At 46.8% G+C, this 18,077-nt stretch overlaps 1 protein-coding gene across 2 annotated transcripts in view; it reads right to left on the minus strand.

Moving 5' to 3' along the window:
- Positions 1-571: 571 nt before the first annotated feature.
- F13A1 (coagulation factor XIII A chain) overlaps positions 572-18,077 on the minus strand; it is a 145,095-nt gene continuing 127,589 nt past the window's right edge. For both annotated transcript variants that reach the window (XM_027128286.1, XM_027128287.1), the window contains 2 exons: positions 8,250-8,386; positions 572-2,352 (listed from right to left, as the gene is read on the minus strand). In XM_027128286.1, the coding sequence (XP_026984087.1) occupies positions 2,199-2,352; positions 8,250-8,386 (291 nt within the window). In that variant the 3' untranslated portion in view covers positions 572-2,198. The remainder of the gene's footprint in view (positions 2,353-8,249; positions 8,387-18,077) is intronic.

Raw genomic sequence — 18,077 nt, forward strand, 5'->3', positions numbered from 1 at the left:
AGAGTCCCAGTGGTCAAAGGGGATGGGCTGGCTCTAAGGTAGGTATGGCGAACAGGTTTTATTCTGAGTGCCAACACTCCTTATCAGTTGGTAATAGCTGCTTGGAGCACTGTGTGCAGAAGGATCCTGAGGCCCTATCTAAGATGCGATTGTTCAGTGATGTCTGCCATGAACATAGGACCTCTGGTACATATCCGTCCTATATTTCCCATCTCTGTTCTAAGACCACAAAAGGCGTCCGTTATGATAGGTATTCCTGCTGGCTTGTCCACTGAGCCACCATAATGATTCATGGGATTATTCATGAAAAAGTATCGACAGAGATTTTGCAGTTTCTGGAAACTGATTTTTGAACCAAACTTGCTCCTTTGGTGCATGAGGTTAATAAAATATAGAGAGAGCAGTGAGGCGAGCTAACTGTAACATCATTACCCCTTCGAGTCCTTTTCTCTAAAGGAGAGATGCTTGTTTCACTCTCCAGGGTGGGTTATCTACTGCTAAAGAAGGGTGGTTTCTTGAGCAGCTGTGGTTAGTAACATGTTGTATTGAAAAATAAAAGTGTTCACTTCTGTGCAGATGCAAATACAATCAGAACTTTATTTTAAGCTTTGATTACATTCTAGTTAGTAAGAATATACTCTATTAAGCCAGTTTAACAGTCCAGCTAAATGCATTTCAGTTTAGAATTGAGTATTGGAAGGCTTGGCAAATGCTGGAAGATTACTTAGTACGGTTAGGTATGATGTACCTATAGAGGGGACCAGCTGACCCTCATGGATTCCTGGTGCTGAAGGAACAGTCTCAAAGGCTTAGAAATGTGCTTGTAGAGACCAGAGAATTTCACTGGGACGTTTCCCCAGCTTCCTTCTCATTGTTCATCTTTTCTTTTCTATCTTTCTTTTCTTTTTTTTTTTTGCTAAGAATCACAGTCTACTGACCTAAATCCCATTCTAGGCATATCAATGGGTGATTCTGACAATAAATCAGCCTTGCAAATAAATATCAGATAGCCTTGTCTGTTGGAACCTTGGAGCCTAATACAAATGATGTCAGCATCCTCTGTCATTGGGTGTGTGGTAGCGCTGGTGGTTTGCAGGGTGGAGTCCATATTACCTTGTAGCACCTGAGTGCCGAGCTGAGGTCTCAACACGGGTGATGTGAAGGACGAGAGAATTAGTGGCTGCCCATCCTTCCACGTGTCTGGTCACTAAATCTGCCAGCTTCTCCAACTTGTTGGGTTCATTCCATCTCTGAGACTGTATCTGGACCTGTGTCATTGTGCAAAGGAGATGCTTCCAGAGAGACAGGTGAAGTATAATTACTAATTAAAGAGACTAATTGCTCACCCTTACTGTCCCAAGTCGGCCTTGTTACTTTCTAGTACTACAGCCCCCAGAGGGTTAAAGTTGGGGCTAATGTTTCCTGCTGATCAGGCCACAGCGTGACAACTCCTATAAAATGCACTATCAAACTACATTATTTAATAGTTCTGAGTATTGCACCTGCTTTCTTATCTCCTCTTGGGTGATTAAGTTTTCCACAAATGCAATTTGTTAATGTGGGGCCACATCTTCTCACAAGGTGAATCTGTGAAACTTGGCAGGCTCTAGCTTTGCTGCAGGTGCAAGATGAAAGACCTTTCCCTGGCTGTGCCGAGAAGAAAAACGATGCTGCGCTCAATTCCTGGGGAAAATATTCCGACACAGAGGATAAAACTGATCCCAAGAAAGGGGACTAGAATTCTAGGGCCCAAATCATGTGCTGGCCTCCTGTTTGGGGGGCACATTACCCTGAAAAGGCTGAGCGGCGCCTGAGCAGCCCTGTTTTACGTGAGGCCAGGTATCGAGCCAATCCCCTTCCTAAGGGAAGTCCTCCAGCACTTGGAGCTGCAGCCATCTGAGATGAGAAATGATCACTTTTACTCTTATGACCTATGAGAGCTTAATGAGGGCTTAATTTAAGCTGATGCTCAGAATCCGTTGGAAGATGGAGCGATTAAAAACTAACTTCCACATTGAACAGCCACGCTGAAAAGTGTGTCTTCAAAATACGTGGCATCACCACTCTGGGGCTCTACCAGTCCTGTCCGGGTCTTCACAGCTAAGTGAAAGCAAGAGCTGACTATTTTTGCATTAGAATTTCCTTAGCCAAGACTACAAGAGGCCAAGTGCTCGGACCCATCTCAGGCCCCTGCGCCTCTACATAGGCGGTCGTCTCTGGATCTGCAAGTCCAGCTCGCCGTACACGTGTCTCAAGGAGTCACTGGTCAGGCTGGCCATCAGCTTGCGAGGGCCAGAAACCCAAGGCCGACACACCTCCTCCCATTTCACGGTGGAGTTGGGCCGGATTTCCCTGAAAGGATGGAAGAGACAGGAAAGGTTTTATGCTCCAGAGAGGCAGCCCCAGTTTCCCACCTTGACCAGGAAGCAGCGAGGCGCCTGCCTGAGTCACAGGCTCTCTTTCTTTTGGTTGATGGTGGTTGGAAGACGGAAGGGCCAGGGTGGCTGATTTCCAGTGGCCACCCGAATGAGGCCCCTAGATGAGGCTCGAGCAAAGACAGCCCCGTGGGTCCTGGTTCCTCCCACACGCATGCATCAGCTGGCCCTCTGGTGGACGTGGTCCATGCAGTGTGTGGTAGAGCTGAGCTGAGCGCCCGGCCAGCCATGAGTCAGCTGAACTTCAGCTTATCCCCAGGCTTCTACAGGAGCCTTGAGGACATGACTGATCTCCCTTGGTTCATTGTGGGCTAAAGTACCCTCCTGGCACCAGACTTCTCTCTGAACCCCCAGCTGCCTTTACTGAGGTCCTGACGCTCTAATTGGTTCTGGTCAACCCTCTCGGGATAGACCTGTTCCCAGGCCCAGGATCTGGAACACCACCCAGCATGCTCTGTAATTCAAAATCCTGTTTCAACCAGTTGATTTTGGTCCCTTGCCCACACACCTTGCTGCTACGCGTTTGTTGCTGATGCCCTAATCCATCCTGTTGGTGGGGCCTTCAGTGGTCCTGCTTTTCCTCATCCCCTGCGGCCATGCTCTGAGGTCTTCCTAAGCGTCATGGCCAAGCCCAGCCCAACAGATGACGAAGTCAATCAGGGTGGGGAATTTAGGCTTCTCTGGAGTATTTCACATATCCCGCCCCCGCCACTCCCGATGGAATATAAGCTCAGGAGGAGATTACATGCAGGTTTTATACGTATGATAGTCCCCTGAGGTGGACACTATTCGACAAATTTTCTAGTTGAGAAAAATGAAGGGATTAAACACGGGAGGTGACGTTTCTGTGGTCACACAGGTGTTAATGGGCAAAGGTAAGATTTGGACCCAAGTTTATCTGTTTCCAAAGCACATGCTCCTTCTACTTCTCTACACTAGATTTCATCCTGTATCCTCCAATGAAATGCCTTTTCCGACCGCTCTGCTTGCTTTTTCATATGTCTGATTTCTCAAACAAGACAGATGCCCTTTTGTTCAGTATTGAGAGCTTCCTGCAGGTCTTGATATTGGAGGATTCCTGGTCTCCGCTCTCTGACTCAGGCCAGGCATGCGCTGGGCAGCTTTGCGTATAACCCTTGGCCTGCACTTTTCTGGGAGAGCATCAGGGATTTGAATGGAGACCACCATGCATGTCTTAAAAAGAGAGAAAAGGGACCAGACTCTTTTTATGGGGTTATTGGGGGCACAGCATATCAGAATTGGAAAGGACCTAGAAATCACTTCATCCGACTGTCCCATTTTACAGACGAGGACTCTGAGGCCCTAAGGAGCCTGTGGAATCTTCCACAGTCACAGATCCTGATGGCCCAGACCCTGGAAGAACAGAGACACACACTGGGGACACAAAGAGGGTGCTCAGAAATGAAGAACGTGTTGTGCAGAGGAATTTGGTGGATAGATCCTTAGACTCCTGAGCGAGGGCCCAGGGGATGGGAGGCCACTTCCTACGAGCTCCACGGGGTGGCCTGGGAACCAAAGGAGCTGACGGCAGCACTGTGGCTTTGAACTGGAGCGGTGGTGGGAGGGTGGCACAGACGGGGACTGTCGGTGAGTCTAGAGTGGCTCAAAGGCCTCAGCTACAAGAGCCCCCATTTGCCCTTGGAGGTCAGGGCCATACAGCATCACTTTAGACAGAGCCAGAGCGAAGGAGAAATATGGGGCCATCCACCTGTGCTTGACCTACTGTACATGAAGTTAGAGTCCCATGATATCCTCAAAGATCACTAAAACAACATGTATTTTACCTGGCTGCAGGTGTACATCCTCTGGGATGAAAAGGGGAAAGGCTCCAAATCTTAGAAATCTAGCCGCTAAATAAGAAATCCCTTTACTCTTGTATCTGTGGCCAGTGAATTGGGAAATGCCTCTAAGGCCAGGGGACTCCTCTCTCTAGGGCTGCCCCAGGCACTGGTTCTGAGAGTCTCAACGTCTCAATTAATTTGTCATTAGCTCTTAATTTTTGTTCTTTAGAAATGAGGCTATATAAATTATCTTATTCAGTTATAGAAAAGCCAAATTATGTGACAAGCGCACACCCAGGGCCTACATATGGCAGTATTTTTCCAACTCAGTAAATTACTTTTATGATTCAAGGTTTGGAAAACGCTGAGCTCACTGCGGGTTTCCTCACCTGTAAAAGGTCTCTATGAAATATTGAGAGGGGTGTGGAGAGGGTGGGTGAGTTAGTATTTGTGCTGCGCTTAGAACCGCGGCAAGATGTGGTTAAATACCACGTATTAGACATACGCTGCTGCTGCTGCTTTGCTATTATTATTGTCACCATCACCTTCGTGGTCATCATTTTCTGCCTGAACTCCCTGCAACGTAATTTAGGAAAGTTCTTCTGGCTTGTATGCAGAGAAACAATTCTCTACAATTCTCTCTTAATTTAAATAATCTTTTCAGTATGAATATAGGTTTTTAGATATTTATTTCTCAGTAGCTGTGCTGTTTATACCCTGATCCATTCATTCTTTCTTCCCTGGTTTCCGCAAGTGACCCATCCAGAACATTTTGCAAAGGAGTTGTCCCACTTAAGGATATGGCCTGCGGCCTAGAGTGCAGGCAACTCCCTCAGACAGAAACTGTAAACCCTGAGCTTTACTTCATTATTTGGTCTAACTCATTAACGCGTCCCCGTAATGATATCCATCCATGTATCTATGCCCACTCGTGAGCATCACTGAAGATACTCATACATGAAGAGACACATGCATGCCTAAGTATGCATTTACCTACAGAAAAATGCATGCACAAAGAAAGAAAAAAATCATTTCCCCATCTTGCTAAGGGAAGTATAAAAAAAAATAAATAAAATTCAAAAAAAAAAGTGGAGTAATACTGGAATAATCCTATATTCGCAGGGATAGACGTTGTGATAAATGTTTCTCAGTAATGCGCTGAGCAATCGGGATACGCCGGCCATTCATCTTCTTGAGCACAGGCAGGCATCGGGGATTATTACCACAATAAACTGCAACTATCAACGGTTTGTCCTCCACACGTCTAGCCCTCTGTCCTACTTGAGAGACTCAAACTTTAAAACAAAATCACAAAGTCGGAGAACTTTTCTCTTAAAATAACTTACAGAGCCTCATCATTTTTTAAAGAGAAAAAGGAATCTGGAAGATGAATTGTTTGATGTTGCAGAAGTATCAAGTGCAGAAGCTGGACAGCTGCCGGTCTGTGGGAGTAGCACCTCCGAGCACCTGAGGAAGGCGTGGGGAGGTCGGGGGAGGAGGGCAGGAAGGTAAATCATTTTGGGGAGGAGTTGACTGTGTCCTGACTGAGGAGTGGACGTGGTACCGCCTATTCCTCGTTCAATCCCCTGCTCGCTAGCTCCCGCCTTCCAGACCCTCTGCTTGGAGCTCCAGATCCCCTAACGCCTAGGGCCCTCGGGTGGGCAGGTGGGGTGGAGACTCCCTTGACTATTCAAGGCGTGGATCTGAGAAAGGAATACAGTCTTGTGAAGGGTTCTGGTTCTACAGAATTGCACTTCTTAAGGGTCCAAGTTGTCACATTGATCTGCCGCTCTTTGATCAGGTCTTGGCGGTATAGGGTACACCGCAGTGTTTCAACCATCCGAAAAGATGGTTGTGGGTGCTGGCTGGCTCAGGTCCGGGCTGTGAAGGTGTGAGGAGGAATCAGGAGGAAACAGAGAAACCAGTGGTCTCTCCGAAGTCCCAAGCCCACCCTAGGTCATAAGTATTTTCTATGTCAAGTTATTTCCAATTTTTGACAGTCTCTGAGAAATAAAGCTTCCCTTGCTTTGGAGAGATCCACCCTCTGGATCTGGATCCCCATAAGAGACTGAGGACCTGGCTCTCTGTCTGTTACTGATCTGCCATAGACCTATGCGTTGAAGGTTATTACCGATAGAGCCAACGGCAGAGTGCGGGCGGGACATTTGCTTTGTGTCCACTGTGTAGGGACTGGCCTCTTCCATCCTTTCCCCAGTTCACCCCCCTTTGTCCTACCCCAATGTCAGATATTAACAGTAAGAAATGCACCTGGACACTCAACCCTCTTTGAGCCCTGTGTCTCCTAAATGGTGGGTCATTGCACTGCGCTAGGACTCATCTTTCTTCTAATACACAGATTATCTCCTTCCTTGCATTGGTTTGGGATCAGGGTGGAATTCTTGCACAGCCAAGGTGTCAAAATGGCCGGAGGTTGTGGTACCCTCAGATGAGGCTTGTTGGAGAAGGAAAAATTGGCTACAGCAGGGGACTGTTTTAAAGAAGAAATGTGTTTCACTTTGCCTGAGCGATACTTGCATCTGATTCGAGTGGGAAGGTATGAAAATGGGTGAGTGAGACTGTCGTTTCTGATGAAAGCAGGGCTAGCTCTACTGACCTCTCCCTCTAGCTGGGGTTGATTTCTAATTTAATTTTTTTTTTCTTGCAGCTTTCCTATTAGCACAGGAATGTTGTTATGTTTTTGCATTTTTAAAAAAAGCACTCAAATTATTTTCTCTGTTGTTTATTGCATCCTCCAGCATCAGGTACCTCTTAAATGATGGGATGCAGAAGCTGTGAGCACTGTAGTTTCAAACAAATGCAGCGAGCCCCTAGTGCACACATTGTCTTTAAAGGTGCTTCAGAAAGGGTGAAAGAGGCCTCGCATTTGTCTCACAGACTCCGAGCGGGGTAGCTCTCATAAAGGGCATTGGGGAAATTCCTAACATATCTGGGTCATAAGGCAGTTTCCAAATCCCTGCACCTCCTTTTTTATACCTTAGAAGGTCACCCCACAGGCAATATGCTAGATTGATGCAGACGGGGACTTCTTTGTGGTAGAAATGAAAGTAATAAACCTCAAAGATTGGGATGCATTCTGGGTGTCACACTTTAAGAGGAGTACTGACCAGTTGGAGGATGTGGGAAACCACGTTAGGGATGAGGGGAATGAAGTCAGTGTAGGAACAGAGAAGACGCAAGGAAGACTGGACAGCTGTTTGCAAACATTTGCAAGCCAGTAGATGGAAGACAAATGTGCCTTACTCTGTACACAGGTCCAGATGACGGGGTTTGGATCATCGGTGGGATTGAAAGGTGGAATTGTTTTCTAACGACTAGAAGTACCTGAACACGGAATGGGCTGTCTTGTTGGGTGACACTCTTTGTCAGTAGAAGTCACAGAAGCTGAGAACTGTAGGGCACAATCTAATGGTGCGAAGTGTGGAAGAAGCAGAGTTTCATTCGTGTTACTACGGAGCGCAGGGCGGTCATTGGTCCCTTGAATAGGGAACCAAGTCTAGAACTCTCTAGGCTCACCTTTGTTTTACTGAAAGCAACAGTTCTAGAGAGTGGGTTGGTAAGATCTTGGAGGTGGGGTTGGAAAGAAAGGACTCAAGAAAAGGGACATCTTTCAGCGTGATACCTCCGTAAATACGAGAAGAACGAGTACACGAGGAAGGAGTATGGCAAAATTCTTGAACTTCGGGTTCTGCAGTCAGCCAGCCACGTCTGGATGTTGGCTTACTTCTATAAAATGCACAACTTGGGACAAACCAGTCAACCTGTCAAAGCCTCAAATTCCTCCACCACCAAAGCGAGCTAATTATAGTGCTCACCCCATTGAGGTGGTTTTAAGGATTGAATGATGGAAGTGTTGGTCAAAGCAACACTGTGCTTTTGGAGGTAGCAGCTTCTCAGACATGTTTGCTGGGGATTGGATGTGAGTTTGGAAAACATGGAGAGAGACAGAACTTCCTACAACCCCACCTCACCTCCCCACTTTCCCAGCACTCACTGGAACATCTTCCTTTTGGGTTTCGTCACTCCAGGACCATCCAGGTAAATCCAAATATTTTTCAGAGTTTCTTTTAAAGGATTGGTGAACTCAACGGTCACAACCATGTCAGAACCGACTACCTGAGCGCCATGGACCTAAGAAGTGAATTGGGAGAGAGAGAAGCTCCTTAGCAGCACATAAAGGCCTCTTATGCTCCCCTGTATCTTTAACCCTCTTTACTTTTTCTTGTGTTTTACAGCATGGCCACTTTTTGGCAAGGGAACCAGTGTGATGAGGCTATCGCTTTGACTGGGGGATACCTATCGAGAAAAAGATGGGACAATTACTAATTAGAATCGCACTCGTTTCCCCATTATAAAAACCACCCTAATTAGAATTGAGGTGAACAGCCGTGGCCCCCAGCCGTGGCTTTCAGCAGGAGGTGGAAGTGCATCTGGTGTAGCAGCGCTTTCCGTGGTGAGGGCAGCCAGGTGAACTCTGCTCCTGGACGGGGTTCAAGTTTCCTGCTGGGACAGGAGGCATCCCTGAGTTCAAGAGGAAGAAAACACTCCACGGGGCCTGCGCCTTCTTACTTGGAGGCACTCTAGAAAGAAATATGTCCGAGGAGGGAGGCCTCACCGTTGAACTTGAAGGAGAGGAATCTGGACACTAAAATAGGCAAAAGGGACTTTTCCTCTGCAGTCACAGCATCTGCGTCCAGGAGGCTGTAAGGCTTTTTGTGGTGAGTTTATCCATCACAAGTGTCAGAAGTATTGGGTATTTGGCCAAGTGGCCAGAGTTCGAGGCCAGCTCCGACGCTTACTAGCAGTGGGGCCTTGGGTGACTTTTCCAACCTTTCTGAGACTCAGTTTTCTTGTCTCTGAAACAGGACCGGCATTCCTATGGGGTAATCTATGTAGGATGCTATTATTATTGTTGTTGTTATTATTATTAGTTCTTATGCTGTGTTCACGATGTACCACACACTTGGGACTATATGCTTTCCCAACACCAACACGACGTGCTGGAAAGGGACCAGGGGGCTATAGTATTTGTTTGTTCGTCTAGGGGCTTTGTATGCCAAATGGATGGGTCTGTATAAGCTCTAAATAACTTGGGAACGAGATAATATCAGTAGTTCTTCCATCACAGGAAAGGAGTAGGTTGAGCTGACACATACAAAGCAGCCAACACAATGCATGGCGCATTGACAAAGGCTCAATACATTATAGCTCATACTTTTTGGATTAGCAATACTTGGGGTAGTGTGCTTTATTCACCTTATTCTAGCCCACTTTCAACTCCAGTATCTAGCTGGTGTCCAGTACATATTTGTTATATTAGGTTGACTGCTTACAAATGAAATTTATTGGTTGGTTGAGTTTTCTATACATCAACCCAGGCACTATACTGCCTTATTTTTTAAGCGGTCTATAACACAGGAAAAATCATGTGGAAATGAGCCTTTCTCATGAATAGAGGGAAAGAGGAAGGCCATTGCCCAGAGAAGAAGATTCTCGCTCATTGGCTCTAGCATTAAGAATTAGAACCTTATGGCTTTACTCTTTTTTTTTTTAACATCTTTATTGGAGTATAATTGCTTTACAATGGTGTGTTTCTGCTGTATAACAAAGTGAATCAGCTATACGTATACATATATCCCCATATCTCCTCCCTCTTGCGTCTCCCTCCCACTCTCCCTATCCCACCCCTCTAGGTGGTCACAAAGCACCGAGCTGATCTCCCTGTGCTATGCGGCTGCTTCCCACTAGCTATCTATTTTACATTTGATAGTATATATATGTTCATGCCACTCTTTCACTTTGTCCCAGCTTACCCTGCCCCCTCCCCGTGTCCTCAAGTCCATTCTCTACGTCTGTGTCTTTATTCCTGTCCTGCCCCTAGGTTCTTCAGAACCTTTTTTTTTTTTTAGATTCTGTATATATGCATTAGCGTACAGCATTTGTTTTTCTCTTCCTGACTTACTTCACTCTGTATGACAGTCTATAGGTCCATCCATCTCACGGTAAATAACTCAATTTAATTTCTTTTTATGGCTGAGTAATATTCCATTGTATATATGTGCCACATCTTCTTTATCCATTCATCTGTTGATGGGCACTTAAGTTGCTTCCATGTCCTGGCCATTGTAAATAGTGGCTTTACTCTTTAAGACATGTTGATGACTAAATTTATGTCTATGGGATTTAAAAAATCTATATGAAAATTGCAACCAATTTTCCATGGTCATTACATTCAAGTCTCCACCCGCTAAAGTGGGATGGGTGGAGGGCTGGGAAGAGGAGTCGGGGTGGAGCAGACACTGATTATGGTGGTGACAACCGCAGGTGTCACCTACAAAGCATGGATTGCATGCCAAGCAATGTGTCTCAGTGGTCCTCAACCTGCATGCACAGCAGAATGTAAGGTTGGTTGAATTTGTGGATACTCAACCTGTGGATATGGGTTTCGGTATCTGCAGGGGTCCTGGAACCAATCCCCATGGATACCGAGGGATGACTGTATAAAAGTGCATTATTAGAATACTTTACATAGAATCTTTGGTTTAATTCTCAAGTGCATCCAACATATTTTTCCTAAGTTGAAAAAAATTTCAGAACACTTTTTGGTTTCTAAAAATACAGGATAAAGATAACATTTACAAAAGCTGTCTAAGTTGGAGAAAGTGGGACTGCTTTAGAGACACTATTGGTGAAAGTGTTTGCTATGATCACTTTGATTTTGGGGGAAAAATATTTTGGAGTCATCTGCTTTCTTCGTGGTATGCTACTGAGATTACGGGGACAACCCCTTAAAAATCTGATAATAGCTACTTCCTCCCATGGACAAACACACAGTGACAAATACAAGATACATACACTTTGCAGGTAGTTTTAGGGGGTTCACTACAGACCCAGGATGTCTATCTATGGCCCTCAAGGGGCTGATGGGCTCCAAGTTAAGGATCCTTTACATCCTGGCAGGCTACCTCTACAGGAAGATTCTTCTGCTGTGGAAAGCAAAGTGGACCCTTCCAGGTGACTGATGGCAGAAATAAGGGGAATTTAGTATTTGAAAGGCTGGCCCAGGGTTTAGGCCTTCAGAGATAGGCTTTAGATCTGAATATGATTAGAAGATGAAGCCTCCTCAGATAATTTCACGTGTCATGCCTAATCCGTTTGCTTCCAGATATGACCTCTGTTATTAGCTGCTGGCACAGGTATATAAATACTTCTCAGCCTTCCCTGATACTGGAGCCTGAGGGAGGGGGCCCTTCTCGGGTCGTAGAGGGTTTCTTTTGCAATTAACAAAGGCTCGTGTCCCTTTTCTGACACTGGTCTCCTGCACCCGGATTTAAGCGTCCTTTACCTGACTGCTGAGATAATAACGAAACTTAGAAATGCAAAGCAAACCAGATCTAAAGCCTGCCCAACACTCAGCATCACTGTCTTCTCTTAGGCAATTGAAGTGGAGGTATTTCCTCCCGCTTTCAAGGAAAATGGAGCGTCATACATGGTATTTTCATATGATGTGTTGATTTAAGTGGTGTGCAATTCGCAGCGTGTGTTCACTATAGAGAAGACCAACCATTACCTGGACCAGAGAAAAGGATGAAGCATACGTCATACTCAGTGACATCAAATACTTTTGCACCTTGATTTTTTTCAATATCCCATTTAAAATATTTCTGTTTTTTTTATACCGACATAAAATATGATGCATTTTCAAGTTAAACACCCTTCACCGATATTGACATACTGAGTTCTTGTCTTTTATGCTGTTTCATAATGATCAGTAGTCTGTTTCTTTGATAAACAAGGAAGTTACTAAAACACACACACACACACACACTTTTGGGAGGAAATTACTTTTTAGGAAATCACAAGCTCTCTTCCATGGAGTATATGCTTTATAATATGCATAATAACTGTATTCAAAATCAAAACTGAAATGAAGGAAAAAGTTTGAGAAAGAATGAACCTAGTTGTCAATGTAATTCACATGATTTATTAGTTCACGTCACAGCCCTTACTTCAAGTGCTGTCAATCATGGATTCCATGAATTAGTGGAAAATGATTTTTCCCCTCCTCTCCACCCTACGGTCACTGCTGGTAACAAGCAGTTGCTTGTTTGCAAACCACTTCACCAGCACCGGCACCACAGTTGCTTCTCACTAGCCCACTTAGGTTAGCCTTGACTAAATAATGCAAATTTTTTTTTTTACGACGGTCAGGTTTTACGACAGTCAGGCAATGTTCTAAGTCTGCACCGTCCAATGTGGTAGCCACCAGCCACAAGGGGCTATTTAAATTTAACTGAATTAAAATGAAATTCAATTAAAGTTCAGTTCCTTAGTTGTCCTAGCCACAGTTCAAGCACTCAGCATCTACATGTGTCTAGTGGCTATCATATTGGAAGGTGCAGTTTTAGGGCATTCCCGTCATTACAGAAAGTTCTACTGGACGATGCTGCTAAGTGATTTTCTTATATTAACTCATTTAATCCTCACGACCCTATGAGGGAGACGCTATGAGAATTCATTTTACAGATGAGGAAAGTGAGGCACAAAGAAGTGAAGTGACCTGTTCAAGTTCACACAGCAAGTAGGGGAAGCGAGACTTGGATGCAGACAGCCTGGCGCCAGAGTCACTGCTTAACCACCTGCTGTGCTGACTCTGGTAAGTAATAACAATAATAGCAACTCACATTACTTTTAGTGTTTACTTAGGCGTCCTTTCACTTACATTATCTTGTTTGATCCTCTATGGACTCGGCAGTGGACATTAACATCATCCCCATTCTATTGATGTGAAACTAAAACTTAGAAGACAAACAAAATCCCCAGGTTACAGAGCCTGTAAGTTGGCAGGACCCAGAAATGAATCTAGGTCTTTCTGACTCCAAAGCCTTCATCTTTAAGCACTACATACACTGTAATCTCTGACAGCAGAGAGGCAAAAATAGTCACCTTTTCTGCCGAAAATAGTTTCTTTATTTCCTGAAACCCACTGAAGAATCATTTGCAGTATTACCTTTTGCCATCACTAAGCTACCAGTTGAGCACAGTGATTACAACTCGATTCTGAACTAAATTTGAAAACATATATATTACTACTCAACTCCTTCTTTTTGACTTTATGGGGAAAGAGGCAGATTTCTATCCCAGAGTAAAATGTGACAAGGTAGACCTGAGGCCTTGATACACTGTATTACTTGATGATTACAGGATGTGCTATTTGGGGTAAAGATAGAGACATCATTTAAAAAAAAAGAGCTCAAGCACACTGTGATCATATGATGAGGTAGATGAGATTTGTTGTTCTTGTTGTTTTACTTTGCTTCCATGTGAACAGGGATGCACAGAGAGCGTGTTTTAGGAACCCCAGTTACCAGTGGTTTTCGTTTTCATTCTCAAATGCAGGTTGTTCTACAGCTGTGCTGAGAGGGAGGGGGAAATGCTCCCCTTCCAGTGGAGGCCTCGCTCACAGAGGGTCTGGGACGTGCTCTCCTGGCCAATGGAGTAACCCACTGCCTGATCCTCCGGGACCAACAGAGGATGGAGAGAGAGTCAGCTATCCGAGCATGTAAAGCCATGGCTGGTGGTACCCTGCCTGGGACCCTCCCCAGGTCCGTGAACTTCACCTGCTCAGAGCGCCTCATGGTGGGACCTCACAGACAGACTTTGATTTTCTCCACAGATGGCTTATGGCAGCACTGAGGGCACCGCTGTGGTGGCCGGGACGAAGACAGGGACCACGGTTGGGGGACGCTGAGGGGAAAGCATGCTGGACACAGGGTCTGAAGATCAGGGACCACTGCTGTGTGTCCTCGGGCCGATCACTTGAACTCTCTGGGCCTCGGTTTCTTATGAGGTTCTTGGGAAGATTCAATGTGACATCGTACGTGAAGTGACCTGGCAGAGTACCTGCAACATCGCAATTATTGACTCTAAATGCCATGGAGGTTTGGAGGGAGACAGTGCTGCCAGGGTGACCAGGAGGACTTCCTCAGCCTCAAGTTCCCCCGTGGGGAGTGATGTGGATTCGGGTTCTCAGGCGCCAGAGCCGAGAAGCACAGAGGAGAGAAGCTGGCGGCCTCCACTGACACTTTCTAAAGAGACGTGGAGAAGCCCACGCCCCGTGCCCTGCTCCAGCCTCCCACTGAAGGGCTGTGGACATGGCAGGGGTGCGTCCTGGTGACTGGAACACGTGTCAGAGTCATGGAGAACCCACGGGAGGCCCGGAAGGAGAAACATGCTCGGTGGGAAACATGGCAGGAGAAACGGTTTAGGGGTTGGGGTTCGGGATACTTAGAACACAGAGTTTTGTTCATTTTCTGCCTTGATGGAAAGCTGCAGATACTTAGGCTCTCACAGGATGAAGTGAAACTGCAGTTAAGTCTCACCATGTACCTGGTGGCTGTCAAGCATTGGGGGACGCTCGCTATTCCTCAGGTGGTTCCCCAGTTTTAACCTGTCCTCCGGTTAAAAAGTAAAACAACACATGAACTGGGATGTTGGAGGAGCAGGGCCCAGGCATCCGCCCCAGCATCCCTGCCGGCTTTGCTCTTCTCTGGTTAACATTGGGGCTGCCACGGGCACGGGCAGAAGAGGGACGAAGAGGGACACTCGACCTCAGGTGAGTGGTGGGCTCCGGATAGAACCCAGCAGCACAGTGCTGGTTAAGAAAAGCCAGGACAGTGTCTTGATTCTGAAGCGATCTGGGCGTGGAGCCGGCGCCGGTGCATCTGTGCTAGTTAGGGAAGGGAGCCCCTTTTCCAGTGGACGCAGCATCCTGCCAGGCTGCGTGGCCTGGTGAGTGGCGAGTGGGCTCGATTTGGTCCCTTCATTATCCACTGTGTGGGCACAGCTCCCACAAGTGTCGGATCCGGTCTGGAGTGGAGACACCCAGAGGAAGCCACCACCCGGGAGGGCAGCAGGGACCTTCCCACGTGACCTGCCTTCTCCTCACTGCTGCAGGTCCAGAGTGCCGGGAGGACATTCCGCTGGTTGATGTCTAGGAATTACCCCCTTTCCTAGGCCCTGGCTACACTGCCCGGTACAAGAGGAGCGCCCCAAGCTGTGAGGCCGTGGTGGTCGACATGTGAGAATAGAGCAGCTGTGTCCTTGGAGCTGACCGGGGGAGGTCCCTGCTGAAAGCAAAATTAGCAGCCTTTCCCCATTTCAAAGAAAAAGTCAATAAAAATATGTTCAATATTGAGTTATCCCCTGATAATCTTTAAAGCATTGGCTACAATTTATTTACAGAGTGGTCACCAAATAACTCTTTGTTGAATGATTAAATAAGTGAGTGAGTGACTAAACATCGGGATGGAGAAATACCGAAAAATTCTTTTGGCCAACAGAACAGATAAGTAATGAGCAAACGCATGTTGAAATCATGTTAATGCCACTCCAGGACAGCTCCCGCACTTGTGCGGACTGTGCACGACCTGGGGGTGGTGGAAGCAGGGAGGCGCGTTGAAATGCGTGTGAAAAAAATCTCGGAAACGGTCAACTGTTCTTATTTTAAATGTTTAAAAGATTTTTTTTTTTAAATCTAGGGGCACCTGTTGGTTTATGGTTTGTTCGTGGCTATAACTTTTTAAAATCACATACATAGAAAGTGGTTTTATTTTTTTCCTAGCAAAATCGTTCCTCACTCATAGGAGAGAATGAGTTCTATTGGTGTCTCATGACGTTCTGAAAAGGCTACAGGACTGTCCTACACGATCATACTAAAGATGCGGTGGGACCCCAGCACTTTTAAATGGCACTGGGAGTTGTTTTCCCAGATACTGAAAGGAGGTCATGGGGGAACACGTGACCACCTCTCCTCTGTCCCCCAAGTCTCCTCCAGGCTCTTCGGGACCGGTCCCCTCTCAGGAGGCTCCCATAGGGAACAAGGCACGTGCTCAACGCCCAGGGGTCGGTTTCAAGGTCACCAGGTGAGCATTGGCCAGAGGGCGGCTCCTGCCCTGAGCAGGTGTCAGGGGCTTGACTACAGAACCCCCGGCACAGAGAGGACTGGGCGGGCAGGGAGCGAACACCAACCAGCAGCCACCGGTCCTGGCAGGGGCTAAGCATTCTCAGAAACGGCCCAGATTCAGTCCTTAACCACTTTGGGTTTTATATATGATTGCAGTTAACATTGGGACTAGTATTATGAGTGTGTTATTTTGCAAAAAGGGACAGGGAAGTTCAGAGAGAGAGGATGTGTGCGTGAGAGAGAGAGAGGAGAAAGAAGGAGGATGAGAGGAAGCAGGAAAGGGAGAAAAGGTCTGGAGACTTGGTGGTGGCTATGCCGCGTGATGGAAGCTGACAGAAGCTGGTCTTCATCACCTACTTACTGTGATCAAGGTACCATGTTAAGCTCTTTATAAAGATTATTTCTATTATCCCTCCCAGCAAACCAACAAGGTCAGCAGTATTCCTGGACCCATTCTACATCTGAGATGTTGACAAATTAGCCCAGAGCAGCCCAGGTAGAATTAGGAACCTGGGATGTCCGGGTCCAGCCATCCAAGCCCCTGTGCTGGGGGGCTTCTCTACAGAAGGGGCTGTAAGGGTTCCCCCCACCCCGGCGTTCCTGCTCTAGTTGACTTGGGTGAGGACGTGAAAACTGTGAAAGCTTCACTGCTCCCCGAGACTGGGAGGAACCCATCGGCACTCTGCCCCCATGTCACACACCACGACTCCTGCAAACCAGCCTCTAGACGGCAGACCAGCTGAATTCCCTCTGTTGCCCCCATCTCCTCCCCCAAATAACCGTCCCTTAAACATCAAAATGCTGAAGAATCTTTTCCTGACTTAAAGCCTCTTAACAACAATCAACACGTGGGAAGGCAGAGACAAATTCTATGCCTGATTTTAATAAAATATGCTTTTCTCATCAAAATATTTTGATAGCCTGAGAAAAGAGATGTGTGCTCATTAAAGTTTAATGACTGTCTCTCCCTGCCGTTTTCCATATGAGGATCACACACTGTGACTCACGCGTGGTGGGTGCCGGGATGAGTCAACCGGGAGCGCAGTTTAACCCAGTTCCGATATCTGTGCTCACGGGGACGAATGCAGTGCAAGACTGGGTCCTGAGGACGTAAGGACGTGTCCACTGGCCTAACTGCTTTGGTGGACGGTCATGTGGATCCAGACCGGCGGGCCCCATCGTGGTCCGGGTTGGTGTCTATTTGCTCTAGAAAGGGAGCTGGGTAAGAAAAGCTGCAAACTAGCTCTCAGGCAGCTCCAGCCCCCAGGCTGAGCTGGGTCTCCCAGAAGACAGTGCTTTGGGCAAAGGCTTTGAAGAGAAGGGAGAAAGCAAGAGGTACCGACTCTTGGGAGGTCGGAGTTGACAATGATGCTACATTCATGTTCTAGAACCTCCACGGAAGCCCCCCTGTTCTCAGATCACTTAGGAAGCTCTCATCCAAACCTTTTAGCCTCCCTTCAAAGTGGCCCCAGGCTGCCTTGCTTGGTCTCTCTTCACTAGTCACCTGCTTCCTGCCTGCACCCCCGCTGTGGCGGCTTCCAGCTGCTCCCCACACTGCCCTTGCTTATGGTTTTTTTCCCCTAGCATCTGGAGTGGTCTCTCCATCCATCTCTACCGGCTGTTATCCACTCACCAAGGGTCATCTACGGTTCTACAGCCTTAATCCTTGACACCCCACTCCACTCCAACTCCTGTGATCTCTCCTCCCTGGAGACACCAGGCTGTTCGGTAAATGCAGTCACCATCTTCTATTCTGGTGAAGGTTCCAGTGTGAGAGCAACGTAGCCGAGCCTTTACCTGTACTAGCTTCCGAATCAGTAAGATCTGGGTTAGAAGCTTCCTTCCCTCCCTTATCAG

This window comes from Aethalodelphis obliquidens, unplaced genomic scaffold, assembly GCF_003676395.1.
Source record: "Aethalodelphis obliquidens isolate GAN/ISIS:26980383/991018 unplaced genomic scaffold, ASM367639v1 scaffold34, whole genome shotgun sequence".
In the NCBI taxonomy this organism is placed as follows: domain Eukaryota; kingdom Metazoa; phylum Chordata; class Mammalia; order Artiodactyla; family Delphinidae; genus Aethalodelphis; species Aethalodelphis obliquidens.